General features: G+C 41.4%; 1 protein-coding gene across 1 annotated transcript; it reads left to right on the forward strand.

Moving 5' to 3' along the window:
- Positions 1–1,948: 1,948 nt before the first annotated feature.
- FKTN (fukutin) lies at positions 1,949–14,800 on the forward strand. The gene is made up of 9 exons (XM_062513308.1): positions 1,949–2,053; positions 3,344–3,403; positions 5,288–5,491; positions 6,978–7,255; positions 7,987–8,119; positions 9,751–9,880; positions 10,974–11,107; positions 11,338–11,465; positions 14,514–14,800. The coding sequence occupies exons 1-9, from the start codon at positions 1,949–1,951 to the stop codon at positions 14,725–14,727; spliced, it is 1,386 nt and encodes a 461-aa protein (XP_062369292.1). The 3' UTR covers positions 14,728–14,800.
- Positions 14,801–15,224: the final 424 nt, after the last annotated feature.

Raw genomic sequence — 15,224 nt, forward strand, 5'->3', positions numbered from 1 at the left:
AGATACTCAGAAGTGATGTGGTTCTTGGTCAACAGTGTCTGAATCTGCTTCACACATTATCTGCAGATGTTACTGTTATGCAAATAATCTGTGTATAATCTTTTCTCTTTCCATTTTACTGCAATGGACACCTGACTAGGAGTTCTTGGGGATAAATTGCTACAAACTCAGTTTTGCAGCCAGTTCTAGTCCAGGGCTGTGGTGCACAGACTCCAGGACATACTGGCACCTCCTCGTCACCATCCATCCACTTGTCTTGATCTTGGGTGTTCAGCTGCAGTTCCTCTTCAAATTTCCCTTTGTGGAAAGAAAGGGGATGTTTACAACCAGCTAATGTGTAGTGAGAACCATGAGTACTTTCCAGCCCTCTACAAGAGCATTTAAATGGTTTTTTTGTTTGTTTGGTTTTTTCCCTTTTAGCCAGTTGTAGTGTAACCTACAAGGTGAATTTTATATGCATCGATGTAAAAATGTAATTTTTCTTCTAACAGTTAGTTAGAGGAAAGCTTGGGAGTGTTTCACACTGTGACTTGTGACTTGCAAGTTTTGGTTTAACTGATGTCCTAGGTGTACCTTAACATGCGATCTTTTTACGCTTAAAAGGATGGATTTGTTATATAATAGTTTGCACAGATGTCAAATTCTTGCTGCTAACATCTAGTCCAGTTGTTTTTAGTATATGGGGATATGAAGAATTGCCTTAAGCACTTTAGATATATTTTTAGACTGGTTTTTTCTGGACTAGTGTCTCTCCAGCACCCATCATGATAGAAGATGAGCAAGACCACACTGTTCCCAGTGATGCTTTTTTTTGCAGTTGGTGCAGAGTTCGTGCCTGCAGCTGGACAGGGGTGCCTGGAGTCTGTGGAGTTACCTTTCCCTTTGTGAATCCACTTTCAGGGATTTGGAGAAGACTGGCTCTTTGGCAGTGGATTAGATTTTTTTGGAGGTCTGTAGTTCAATCCAGCAGGCTTATTTATTGTTAGTTATTCTGAAGCTGACACTGCATTGTGGCTAAACAGGGGTTTTCTGCTCAATGACCAAAAGGAGATGCTTAATGTTTTTTTTCTTTTTAAGTACTGACTGCTGTTGTGAAGTTAATGTTAACTCCAAAAGCTTGACTTCTGAAGAGCTAAAGGTTTTCCTTGAGGTATTAATAAATCAGATGAGCATAGCTGCCATTGTCCTGTGGAAAACTAAGGAGAATTGTGTTAACTGCAGCCAGGGCTGTCAGTGTCAGAGAGGTTAATTAAAAAAAGAAAAAACCAAAATGCAAACAAAAAAAACCATCCGGGGATATAAATGCTTCTGCAAATACCAAACAGGCAGGGCAGAGGTAGCAGGTTCATTTTTTTGAAATGCAGGAAAGCAGAGGCTAGTGTACCAATCCTGTTCATCACCCCCTCACGTTTCAGATGGAGACCGGGGAAAGTCTTGGGCTTGTCCGTATTTATATTTTGAGAAGTGCGGGGTGTTGGATGGGCGCTGACCGTGACTTGCATTGATGTCGTGCCCCAGCGTCGCTGTTTTTTGGGTGTCCTGTGGCAGGCCCAGCCCGGCCCTGGGTTCCCTTCGGAGCAGTTCCCGGTGCTCCCGGTAATCCCGAGCATCCCTAGGCCGCACTGTGGGGGTCCCTGCCCCGAGCCCCCCCGGCACGGCGGGTGGGGGGGGGATGTGGGTGTACAGTCTGCGTGTGACGCGATGTTTTGTACTAATACAGAAATCTGCAACCCTGCGTGTCTCTCCCTGTGTCGTTTTACCGTCGCCTCGTTTTGGGGGGGTTTTGGGGGTTCGGGTGGGTGAGAGACCCCCCCGTGAGGGGGCTTTACGACAGCGGGGGGGGGGCGTTTTACGACGGCGGGCGGCGCTTTCCGGCGGCGCTTTCCGGCCTGAAGCCGCATCGCGGTGAGGGCGGCCGGGCAGCGGCTCACGGAGCGCCCCGGGGCTGATGCAGAAAATCAACAGGAACGTGGTCCTGGCGCTCTTGTCGCTGACCAGCCTGGTTTTCCTGCTCTTCCAGCTGTGCTATTACAAGTTCTACCTGTCTCAGAAGGTGAGAGCCGGGAGCGCGCTGCCCCAGCGCCCGGCAGCGTTTCCCTGCGGGGCGCTGTGTGGGCGTGAATCTAATCCCGGCCCCGGAATTCCCTGGGGCCGCTCGGAGCGCCGGCTGGGTGGGCGTGGGGCGCGCGGGGAGCCCAGGCCGGTGTCCGGTGGCAGAGGTACAGTCGGGTTTGAAATCCCAGCCTGGCATCGAAATCACTGTGTCAGCCAGGGCCGCCTGATTTATCCCCGAGGGAATGATGTCCCCGCCAGCTTCGAGCCGCCACGGCTCTTAACCCTCAGCTCTCGTTGCTCGGTGACTTTTATTGACGCCGAAGTGGCACCGAGCGCTGAGAGCTCTGCTGAAGAGACGCAGCATCTGCTGGGTGCAGGTTTTCCATCACTGGGGTGGTGGAGAGGGATTCCAACTTTTTCTGCAGTCGTCTTACGGCTTTGTGACTCAGTGCTCCTAAAATGCTGGATGTCTTAGTTTAAATCCTGCTTTTACACCTGGAATGCTGTCTGTACCTCTTTCTATACCTGACCTGGAATGTCTAGGGGAGGGATTTTCTGCAGCAGCAAAAGAAGTGAATGTTACTGTAAATTAAATCGTCTGGTGGCTTCATAGTTTACGATTGCAACTCTGATTCAAAAAAGGAACTCCCTTTATTTTTACAAAAGAACCTTGTAGGTTTCAAAGTGCCCTGACTTGTTTTTTGCCTTTTCTTTCCTTATTAGTTGGAGGCAGTGTCAGTGACAGGTGGTGCTGCAACCTTCAGTTTCTTTCTCATTGTTGCTTATTTTTAACTACAACTGAGAAATCCTTCGTGCTCTTGAAAAGCCAAAAGCTCAGCTAGGAGCTGCTGTGACTCTCACGTGAATATGCTATCTTTAAAAGTAAATTGTCTAGGATTACTCCTGGGATGACTATGGGGCAGTCCCGCTGTCTTTGCCCCTGTGGTAAAACCCTGACACGGTTTGTCATCCTCCTGTTTTACATTTGCTGGCATATTGTCTTGGAAACCCGAGGCCTCACCACTCAATCCTTGCATGTCTGGAGGTTCTTGAGGCTTGGGTTGTCCTTCTAAATATATTTAAGCCACAGCAGTTTATGATTTCACATTCAGTGCTGTAGCTGAGTGACCAGAGGCACAACCCCAGCCATAACCGTAAAGTAGATAAATGCCCCTGAATGTCATATTAAGAAAACAAGGATTCAACTGAAACTTAACTTTGGGGTTTTTTTGTTTTCTTTCTCCTTCCCCTTCTTTTTTTTTTTTTTTTTCCTCCTATATATATCTAGAATGGAGCAGCTTTTTCCAAAGTCAAAGGAAGCCAGTCAGGCCAAGACAGCACTAGATGGGTATGTACAATGTCACTGGTTCATACAGCTCTTACACAAGTCTCAGAACTCACTTTGAACTGCAAATTCAGGGTCTAGTTCTTCTCAGTCTTCACTGGCTGCTCTCTGCTTTCAAGGATGAAGAGATACACTTTGTAACTCTGCTCAGTAATAAGATTATCAAAACATCAGTGTGAAGTAAAAATGAGAAACAATTACAGCTTCACAGCATTTGTGAAATCTGCACTTGGATGTGTCAGGAAGCAACACTTGTTCTTTCTGAGATGGAAGTGTTGATGCAGGTTTCTGTGTCCTTTCAGGCTGGGTATTGAACAGATTGGCTGGTTTGTCATGCAGCTTCTTTGTTGGTCTGAGAATGTCTTGGGTCACACAATCCTCCTTTGCCTACTCCAGGTGTTTAACCGGCTGGTCACTGTTCTGTTACGTGCTTGTGCTGGGTTGCAAAGCTCTTCCCAAGCAGGAAAACGTAACATTTCAGCATTCACCAGCTGCTGCCTTCCAACCTTCGTGACCAGGGCTGGGAGTGCTGTTAGGTGCTTGAAATGGGATATTTGTTGTGTCTTGCTTCAGGCTTGCAAGATTGAATGCAACCAAAATGCCCACCCTTGGGAATCATAACGTCCCCTATCATATTTGTAGTTGGGATTTGTTTGGAAACAGTTTTACAGACTTTTTGTTAACTGATCTCCCAGTGGAAAAACAGCACAGATGGTGAAGGAGAAGGATGTGCTGGGAGCTGGCTGCCTTTTGGTTTGGATGCAACATGATAATGTTGCTAATTAGCAGAATGGCCATTTAAAGGTCTGGTATCTGCTGAGCAAGAAGGAAGGTACTCTGGCTAAGGGCTGTCCCTGGAAAAAATCCAAACCAACTGCTCTGTGGACTGCTTGCTTGTGCCAGGAATGCTTTGCTGTTCTTGGAGGTGACACCCCTTGGAGCTGTTTACCAGATGTGAGGTGTCACAGTCACAGGGGGCTTCCAGTCTGTGGGCAGAGCTCTCCTTTAGGTTGAACTTGCTCTTCTGAGATCTTTAGTGGTAAGATAAAGGATGCTCCATGACCCTGCCAGGGGCCTACTGCTCTCCAAGATTTCCTCAGAGTCCCTGCAGTGGTGTGCTCAAAATACTAAATTTGAGTATGTTTCTTGATGATGTAACATCAAGGCCATGTCTTTATACCCTTATTTATGTTTTTATAAACTTATTTAAGTTTCAGCTGAAAGCATCTGTTTTCCTGGAGTAGTGATGGGTTGGGAAGTTGGCTACTTTTACACAGATTTTTTTCCTGTTCATCATTCTGGTGTGCCAGTTTAAATCACAGAAGTAATATGAGCACATCACTTACCTTTCAGCTCCATGTAGCTGAAATCACTGTGAGGGTGGCCTTGCTTCTGCCTGTACCACACAGGTAATGCTGCTCCCAAAACTCTGTTGTTGACCCACATCCCATCATCATGTTTTTATGTCTCTCTGAAGCCAGAGCTTAAAAATCATTAAGTGAAAATATTGCAGTTGAATACATTTAAGTAGCAGGGTGGCTGTGACTACTGTAAATGGCTTCTGTGTGCCATGTATGTTTAAATGTGCTTGATTAATGTTCTCCACTGAATCAAGTTCATAACCCCTTGCATCAGGCATAGAACCTTCTTGCTGCAGCTTTTAACTCCTTATGCAATGTTGAGTGCCCTGGGTAGACCAGAATCCAAATTCTGCAAGTGTGGCACTTACATCCTACCTTCTCACTCAGTCTCACAACTGTTCATGGAAGTGAGATGTAACTCAGAGGATGTATTGGGAGATAAGATTTACTTCTTTCAGCGGGTTGGGGTTTCTTTCTGTCAAAGAGTGTTAATGCTAAAATGGTGTTTCTGTCCACTGTCAAACAGCACGTGGTTAGGAAGTTCCTAGGATTAATATCCAGTCACAATATTCCAGTGTATTTGATTGATCCTTTGATTCTGGAGCTGGTTGATAAAGACATTGAGCAGATCAGAAGCTCTCCTGATGGCCCCAGCCCAGAATGCAAATACTTCTGTGCTCCAAGAGACTTCACTACCTTTGCACTACTGGACAAAACATGGAAACATGAAGTAAGTGCATGTTTTCAGTTCACATTTGTGTATTTTAATGCATTCAGCTGTTCTTTGATGTTGTCACTTAATTCTTTCATGTTTGTATCTGAGTTCATGTGGTGGTAATATTGTAGGCAGAGGAAATTTCATTTTAAAGTAAAAGTTGCCCATTTACTAGCCTGGATACATTAGGTGTAAATATTTATAGGATACATTTAGCTAAAACTTTTTAGAAGCTGTCTGCAATATTAGAAAAACCCCACTGGTAGTCTGAGTCTATGCCAAAAGTAAAGAAAGAGGGTCTATTACAAAGGAAGGAGGAGAACCTTGAGCCTGTAATGTAGATGCATCTGTTATAAATCTGGAGCTTGGGGATTTATCAAGAAGGAAATGCAGGTATTGATATGACAAGTCTGGAAGAATTATTATGTGCTGGTTTACATTTCTTTTAGCACATCCTTGTACTCAATGCCGTTTCACTTAATGTGTTGGTATCTCTGCTTCTCTGTGGTGTTAGGACATTTTTTAATGGCTGTGTTAAAAATAGAGGTGTGGCAGGTGATGAAGGACAAAATTAAATTCAAGATTATTTCATCAATTAAACGTAATCTGGAAATATTTATTAGATTAATTTCTACGGACTGCAGATACCAGTGGCAAACAGCTTTTTTTTCTTTTTTTTTTTTAATTAGAAAAAGCAGGAGACATTGAAGTGGTCAGTGACTATTTTGCTGAAGAACTTGAGTGAAGAGGGGTGTCACTGTGGGTCTGATCAGGCAGTTGTTTTTTACTCGTAGGTGTGAAGGAATTCAAGAAACTAAGAATAAAGTTGTGTGGCAGCACACTGAGATAAATCCATTTCCCCATTTCTTTGTGTCTCAGTGATAATTTCTGTGTCATTCAGAGGAGAAGCTGATATGCTTACACAAAACATTTCAAGGAGGGAAATTGAAAGGCTCTTCAGATAGTGAATTTTTTTTTGTTTGTTTGTTTGTTTGTTTTTGTTAATTAAATCAGCCAGAATTTAATTCCTTTTATTTGTGGAAATATGAAAGTCTGTTACCTGAGTGCAGTGCTCTGTGTTTGGTGAGATTTTTATTTGCCCCACAAAAGAAGGTTTTGGAGTAATCATTTTTGTGTTTGTGGTGGTGTTATTCAAGTACTTAGGACCATCACATTTGACAGAAGATCTGAGAGACTAGTTTGAGAGTGCAGGGTAGGATGCTATGACAAGGAACAAACCTAGTGCAAGCATGGCTTACAACATTTCTTTGTTGTTTTATTTTGTAGTTTGAAAGACAAAATTCAAGACAAGGAAAGAAGGTGGTTGGAATTGCTTGTGGCTGCTGGTCTTCAGGCTCTTAGAGAGTTTTATTCATTTGTACCTAAGCCTGATTAAAAAATGAAAATGGGGAATGGTGTGAATTAATAATAAGCATTTAGCTTGCAATTTTGGTTTCTCTAATGTTTTGCCTGCTCCCCCTCCTGTCTTTCTCATTTTCAGGTGGGCCTTTTTAGAACTGCTGAGAAGATGGGGTTCCAGTGGCTAAAGATTATAAACAAGGACCCCCGCTTGGATGGGATGGATGACCTGTCTGGAATGGAAATTCCCTTGCACTACATTTTCAAACTGGCATCCCATGCCATTCACGTGGTGGTCTTCTATGAGAGGAGTGGGAATTTCCTCTGGCATGGGCCCCTGAGACTCAAGCAACACATGGACAGAAAGTTTGTGCCTTTTCGGAAACTTCACTTTGGTCGCTACCCTGGGGCATATGAAAAGTGAGTTCACAACAGGGGGAGGAGAAAACCATCATGACACTCCCAAAATTACTTATTCTGTGTGTTAAACTACCCTCTCTCCTGTAGTCAGGTTCTAAAATTCAGCTCAGGTATGATTCAGACCCCAAAGTGCAGGCTTTGAGAGCATAGTTTCTGAGAAAATGAGAAAAGTATTGAGACATTTCATATGTCAAAACAAATCTGTTTAACTTTTTCCTTCAATTTGACCCCATTTTTTTTGTCCTTTTTTACACATGGATTCTGTGTGAGTTATATTCCTAAATGTTTGAAGTAAACTGTGTAAGATATTAAATAACACCACTTCAATCATTATGAAGGCTGAATAGTTTTTAATTTTTAAAAGCAAAAAGCCTCAAAGTACAGAACAAAATTTGATTCTTAGTTGCATACTTAGACAACCAAATAACCTGAATTTTAAAATGCACTAAACAGTATCTCTGAATGAATTCAACTCATGAGTCAGTAAAGGAATCAACGATCTGGCAAGCTGACTTGGGGTTTGGAGGTGGAGGAATTATTTTTAAACAAAGTTTTGAAATGTTTGGGGAGCTTGGTGAAGCTCTTGTTGCTTTTTAAAATTATTTTGGCTGTATTTGGACAGAAGGATCACTGCCAGTTGTGTATATTAAGATTATAACCTGAGTTAATGGAAAAAGTGCCATGTGGTTTGTAAAGGAATTAAATAGAGTAATATCTTTCTTTCCATACAGGCCAGAACTTCTGCTTGTTTCCATTGATGACTTAAAAGTTCAAATTCCAAAAAATCCGTCCAGTTTTCTAGAGGAGATATCCCACTCTAGATTTCTTGAATGTAGGTACAGAGAAGCTCGGGCTTTCTTTCAGGTTAGTGGTAACTGGGTGGTGTCTCTGAGCTGAAAATGTGTGTTTTCACTGATTGACCCAAACCTAAGAACAGTCCACTTTTTTGGGGGGGACTTTTTTGATCTAAATGGGACTGTTGACATGCACAAAGCTAAATACAACCCCTGATTCTCATTCCACAGAGCTTACTAAGTGGTAATGAAATCAAAACTTTACTTGAGGATCACGGCCTTTTTGTTTTTTAACTTGTGAGCACATTTTTTCCAAGAAGGGACCAACATATCCATAGTTCTTACACACCTTTACTGTTAAATGGATCTCATGTAAATAAAACTTAAGATCTTGTGTATCTTCAAGGCTGAACACTGTCCTTACGGCAGTCCTCAAAATTTTGAGAAGTGTTTAATTTTATGTTTTTTGAACCATGTCCTGCAGTTCCCTGTTACTCATTTGGCTTATTTGAAATCGTCACATTCCAAAGTGACTGATTTAATTGCTTTTCTGACTGCATAAGCTAATGTTTTCACCACTATTCAGAGCATTATTTTTAGGATTTTGCTACTTGATTAGCAGATATAAAAGTCTCTGCTGCTGTGTGGGGGGCATTTTGTCCTAACTTTGAAAGGACATGAGTTTTAAAGTGATGAAGTGTTCACAGTTAAGACTGTAGAGTCAGAATCAGACCACAGAAGCTGAGCCATCTGTGAGTTAATGGAAGGAGGAAAAAGGGCACTGTAGGCTCCTGTCTTCAGTCATTCAGGTGTTAGGGAAAGGGAGGACCACTTCTGTTCACTCTAGTAGGCTTATCTAGATCCTTATTTGGGTAGTTGGAGGGTCACAAGGACATCCATGTGTTGTCCCTGCATGTGTGGTAGACAGAAAAATATAGTCCACTTCAGCCTCCATGCAGAAATCACCACAGGCAAAGAAAGCGTGCCCCTAAATGTTTATTGAACTTTGCTGGAGCTTTAACACTGAGCCACTTTAACAGCTGGCTTTTGAAAAGTTCATTTCTGCTTCTTGTTGCCCAAGAGCTCTTGAAGAAACCCATTACAAAGCCGAGTGGTTGTTCCTTTGTTAGGATTGGTAATGTTTGCCTAGCCCCCGTGTCGGTTTTGGCTCTGCATGGACAGCAGACCTTGCCACAGCTCTGTCTGGAAGATTTTTGTGTTCACGCCGTTTCTCCTTGGCAGTTCTCCTTAAAAACTCAACACCCAATTCTGACACTTGGTGGCGCCAAATAAATTAATCATGGAGTTCTGGAGGCTGGAAAAGCCTTGATCGTCTAGCAGGGACTGGTTCTGTCCTCGTGTTCCCTTTGGATGCCAGGAATGGACTTCATCATGTGCAGAGCAAGGGCTCACCCGTATTGCTGCCAAGTGCTGAGAGTTAGTGTCTAATATATATTTGCTTATTCTAGTCTACTGTGAATTTTCACTCTGGTTAGTAAAAAAAGGAAGATTGATGATTCAGTTTCAATTTCAACTCGTCATTCCAGTGCATGTTCTGAAAATGGAAGGTGTATGTAAAAACAGATATTAGCCCAGGTGTTAGTTAAGAAAATTTTTAAGGTCATTTTACCCTAGGACACTGAAAAAAATGAAGAGACAAATTTGCTCTCTGACAGTATCTTGCTTACTCTTGCCTTCCAGCTGTATCCTGATGATGCCTCTCTTGATGCAGTGGAATTCAGGAAAAAGGCAAAATCCTTGCTTCATCTGGCTGCCCTGACACTGAATAACTTGGGAGTGAAGTTCTGGCTGAGCAGTGGAACATGTCTCGGTAAAAATTTGTGTTGTGTTGCATTTTTAAACTCATCTGAAACTTTGAACACTTCATCCTCCATTGCTTGTGATGTCACAGAGGCAAACATACCAGGTTGGAAGGTAATAACTGTATTGCAGTAGGCCTTTTTTGCTTCTGAAAAAAAAATGCTTTTTCTTTAGAAACCTGAGTTGCAGAGATGCTGGGCAAATTTCCAGTGAGGCATTTAGTATTGTTAGCAATTATCTGTGTTGTGTTCATCAAGGAAGTAATCAACAGTTCCCTAATTTGTGTGACTTGGAATTCACTGAAGTGTCAGTTGGAGAATGCAGTGATGAGCACATATTTCTGCTGTCCAAGTACACTCTAACCCTGTTTTTCTTCACATGGAACTAGATCCTTGTCACCGACTTTTAAAGTTCAGTTTACATTAATGTATTTTCCTTCAAAACAAACTTTTAATAAAATAACAGTCCATTAGAGTAGGTAATGCAAGTGTTCAGTTCTGCTGAAGGTAGAAGTGTTTTATCACTGGTGAAGATTCTTTTTTTACTGAAACACTTAGTGAAAACTCGTGTGTGCACATTTGCCTTGTATTTATTTAATCCTAGGGAATATAATTTTCTGAATGAACAGTTACTAAAAGATGCCTTAATGAAACAGACAAAAGGATGTCCCACTTTGTGTCTTTCTGCTTTGCAGTGGTGATTGAAAGATGATTAACATCTTGGATGCAGTATAGAACAATAGTTGCAAATCAGAAGCACAACTGTGGCCCAGTAGCTGTTAACTGCTGATTAGATTTGGGCCCACATAAAGAATTTTAATTTTTTTATATAAATATATTTAAATTAGGAAACTGAAGATATTTTATCTTTGTTTTCTCTCAAATTCTTGGCTTTCTGAAGGGAGAGAAATGACTGTAAGTGCAGTAATACTTGTTTCCTTTGATGCGGTTCATCCCTTGCTAAATAAGGCAGAAGTCTTGTTTGTGGCCTCAGTCAAAGACTTTTGCCTGATGATTTTAGGACAGTTAATTTTTGTATTCATGTTCTTGAATTAACTAGTTTTGGATTTTTTTGTTTTATTTCCCCCCCACCCCCCAACCCAGGCTGGTATAGGCAGTGCAATGTCATTCCTCACAGCAAAGATGTGGATTTGGGCATCTTTATAAGGGACTACAAAGCAGATATCATTCCAGCCTTTCAGAAAGCAGGGTTGCCACTGAAGCACAAATTTGGCAAGGTACATAGAAAATGAACATTTTACTTTGTGTGTGTGTTTCTGTATATTTGTAACTTCAACTTCAGTTGCAGAAGTGTATAAAAAGTTTAAAAATAATTTAGAGTTACTGTGTTTTCTTCAATTAGAAAAGAAGTCACCCTGTATATCTGATGAAAATTAATTTGGTTTCTGCTGGCATAAGTTACTTTGTATTTTTATGTGTATATACAGTGTGTATTTTTGTCATCCAGGTAGAAGACAGCTTGGAACTCTCTTTCCAGGGAGAAGATGATGTGAAACTTGATATTTTTTTCTTCTATGAAGAGGATGACCACATATGGAATGGAGGAACTCAGGCCAAATCTGGCAAGAAATTTAAGTAAGAAGTGAATTTGTACCACTAGTAGGAAAGAAGTTGAACAAGCTAGTGGTTACTAATGTAATTTCATGTGCTGTTGCCTGGCAAAGTCTCTGCTGTTTGTGGAAATATGGATGTCAGAGGGGAATGAGTGGAGATTCTGCACTCTGAGACCAGTGAAGCAGAGAGAGAACAGTCCTCTGCCTTACTGGAGAGTAAATGTCAGGTCTCTTGTGAAATCAAAAGTAAGCCTGGCATATCATATATCAAGCAAATATTATCTGACTGTAACAGGCTCTCAGTTACATAAACACCCAAGATGAGAAAGTCTCTAAAACAGTGTTTATTGCACAACCAAATTTTGTAGTAGAAAATTAATCCTTAGGCGTCTGTCTTGATGAGGAAATGTTATGGCAGAAAAGCCTCAACTGTCCTTGCACAGAAAAACCCACAGTTTGGGGTTTTGAGGTAGCAATGTAATCCTGGGTTGACTGTAGTATTGTGACAGCAACACAGACAATTCTTGCAGGCCTTACTGTTCATGTTCTGAAAATGGAATTTTGGATAGGATCCCATGTTTCTTGTTTCACACTTTTCAGTATTAAATCAGCAAACAAGCTTCCCAAACAACTCAGCAAACTGAATATAGGTTTTGATAATTAGATTATTTCTTTCAGTCTCACCTTCACTCAGAAGGAGATAGCTGCAGACCAGTTGAAAACCTTGTAGGCTTCTATAGGATTCTCTTATCTTTAATATTTTGCCTGAAATGCAGTTTTTTGTATTTAGCTAATGGGAATTTAGTGAGCACTGTCATCCTGTTGGAGATAATGTCTAAATTCTTGTCTTAATTATCTTTGTTCTGAAGTGATAAACAAAGACTGGGAAAGATATTTTGATAACCAGCTTCAAAGGGCACATTTAGAGATAGATAGACTAAAGAAAGAGCTCTTGGAATATTCCCACAGAAAATGTGCCATGTAGCAAAGTATTTTTTTTAGACTACAGCAGCAGTTCCAGTTTTCATGTGTGATACATTCTGAAAAGCAAGCTGACCAATAAATTCTTTTCCTTCTCTTTGTGCTCCTTTTGCATCTAAATCACAGTAGCTCTTTCTGTGTCAGTGGAGTTGATACTGCTCCTTCAAAATTCCATCAGACCTTGGATATTTGAGAGATGTGTTTCCCGTTTTTGTTTTTTTTGATAATGACTCATCCAAGGCATGAGAATAGGGGGTAAATATGACCCTGTGCTGCACTCCAGCTTCTGTATCCTTTGATATTACAGCTCTTTAGGAACTCTGTTTTCCACAAGACTCTTTCCTTTCCTTGTAGCCTCATACTTGTTTTTGGTGGTAGCTTATTGAAAGTTCCAAACATAGCTTTCTAGTTCAGTAATAACTTTGCTTAGGGATAGAATCATAAGGAAGCCAAGTCTCTAATTCTGAGCTGGTGTTTCTTAGTTTAATACGCACAGAAAAGGAATAGGAAAACTGCCTGTTTACCACCATGAAGGCCCTGAGCCATGTGACACCTGTAGCTGTTCAGAATTCTTAGTCAAGTAATTCCAGACGTATTATTCCAAATACATCCTCAAAAAGAGAAGAGAGATACAGCTTTTGTTACTGTGAGATGTGAGAGCACTTTGCATGCTTAATCTGAATATGTGCAACACCAGAATGGCCCTTAATTTTGATTAGTCTCCAGGCCTGTCAAGAGTTTTGGAGAATGGCAAAAGTCAGCCAGAGGAGAAGTGATTGTTTGCTCATGCTGAATCCTAAATCCACTCTAACAATTTTAAAGGAATTATAGTGCCAGAAGAGATGTTGATTGCTACTAGGTCATCACTGAGAAGTGTAGAAGTTCTCTTCTAAGATTAAAACTGAAAGGTAGAAGGTGTTTTCTTCAGAAAACTAAATCTTTGCACAGGCATACTTTCTATACATCTAAATTAGAGGGTGGAGACCTAAAGCATTTCTCATCGAGTCCCTAAAATATTTCTCATAGCCATTTTTAGCCTCTGTTTCCTTGGAGAGCTGGTTTCTAACCCTCACAGTCTGGCTATGTGGTTTGCATTTCCATGTGCACAAACACTTCCTTAGCATTCCTGACACAAACATGCATCCTCCTGATACTGTCTTGGAGTTGCAGCAATTGAGACTTCTTGTTTGTTTGCAAATTTCTTACTGGACAGTTGCATTCTCCAGCAGAGAGTGAGTATCTACAAAAACTGAGTCTGGGAATCAAATCCACACTGTTTGCTTTAATCCTTAAAGTGAGTTAATTATGTAGGTTTTTAACACAGAGGATTTTGTGTAAGAGTTTAGTTTAATTAGTAGTCTCTGGATATATTTCCAAGAAATGCTTGATGACTTTTTTCTTTCCCCCCACTTAATGCATGAAGCAAAATTGCTTTGTTTTCTCATATTGTTTGCTGAGAGCTTAGATATAAAATTAACTTCATGCTTGCAGGAAGATGGAGGGGGAAGTTCTAGTTCATCATACAAATGTACAAGCCTTTTTTAAAATGATGAAGTGCTTATGGTTTCTTTTTAACCCTTGAAAAGGAATTCTAGGATAATTTTGTTTGTGTGTGTGTGTGTGTGTGTGTGTGTAAGTCTTCAGAACGTAAAAAGTGGGAGTGATCCTCTGCAGGAATAGTGGACAGACTTGGTGTTGTTCAAAACCTTGACTGACACGTCTGTAGTGTTCTGATCAACCTGTGAAATTTACCTGTGAACTGCCACTGCTGTAAGCATGTATCACCCTCACCTTTCTAGAAGGGTGATTAAACCCCATTTGTAACAGACAAAGCAGAGGCAGGGACTAACCTACAGGTGGCAGAATGATGTGAGTACAAGCAGTAGAGAACTAGGAGTGCTCCTTCCTAAGCACATGAAACCAATGTTCACCAGTTACTGTTGGTAACACCCTTGTCCAGTGTGTAAGAGAAAAAAACAGTATGTATCAATGTAACATGGCCTCTTCCTGCAGTTACTTGCTTTCTCCTTGAACCTAGAGGTACATTCTGGCCTTTTGCCAGTGACCATACCTTTTTGTTCTGTCACAGGTATCTCTTTCCCAAGTTTACTCTGTGCTGGACTGAATTTGTGGAACTCAAGGTCCATGTGCCTTGTGAAACCCTGGAGTACGTGGAGGCCAACTACGGCCCGGAGTGGAAGGTGCCTGTGAAGACATGGGACTGGAAGAGCTCACCCTTCAACGTGCAGGACAACGGAGTCTGGCCTATTGATGAGTGGGACAATGTCATCCAAATCTACTGACCCCTGGCTGCTGGCAGAGACAATCCCCAGAACTGTCAGTTTGTGATTTCCCAGTGCCCAAAGGCATCGACATCCCATTCCCTTTGTAACACCCCATGTGTTTCCTAAGGAGACATTTACCTCCTTTTGCTTAACAGGTATTTTCTTCGCCTTCATTGTGCTTTTTCCAAGTGGTTAAAAGAGAATATGAAAAGCATCTGGAGGGAAGGGAAGCTGAAAGAAAAGCTGTACAAAGGGGTTAGAGAGGACTGCAGTGCACTCATGGGCAGTTGACTGTTTAAATGTAAACAGTGGCCAGGTGGCTTTGACATTCCTGGGATCATCAAAACTTCCAGACTGTTCAATTCCCAAGCTTGAGAAAAGGTTAGGATGGGAAAATCTCAGAGAAGTTCCTCTTTTTTCAAAAGAGATTGTGTGACTGTTTAACTTCAAAACACCAGAGGTACACGTACCTCAAATGTGCTTGATTTGAGGCTAGTACATCCCTACCATTAGCA

This window comes from Cinclus cinclus, chromosome Z (genome assembly GCF_963662255.1).
Source record: "Cinclus cinclus chromosome Z, bCinCin1.1, whole genome shotgun sequence".
Classification (NCBI taxonomy): domain Eukaryota; kingdom Metazoa; phylum Chordata; class Aves; order Passeriformes; family Cinclidae; genus Cinclus; species Cinclus cinclus.

Bases quoted from the DNA above. Each gene is read 5' to 3' on its own strand.
- FKTN (XM_062513308.1), top strand. From the start codon at position 1,949: ATGCAGAAAATCAACAGGAACGTGGTCCTGGCGCTCTTGTCGCTGACC. The intron at 8,120-9,750 runs GTTAGTGGTAAC...CTTGCCTTCCAG, and splicing joins AAGCTCGGGCTTTCTTTCAG to CTGTATCCTGATGATGCCTC. The intron at 11,108-11,337 runs GTACATAGAAAA...TTTGTCATCCAG, and splicing joins TGAAGCACAAATTTGGCAAG to GTAGAAGACAGCTTGGAACT.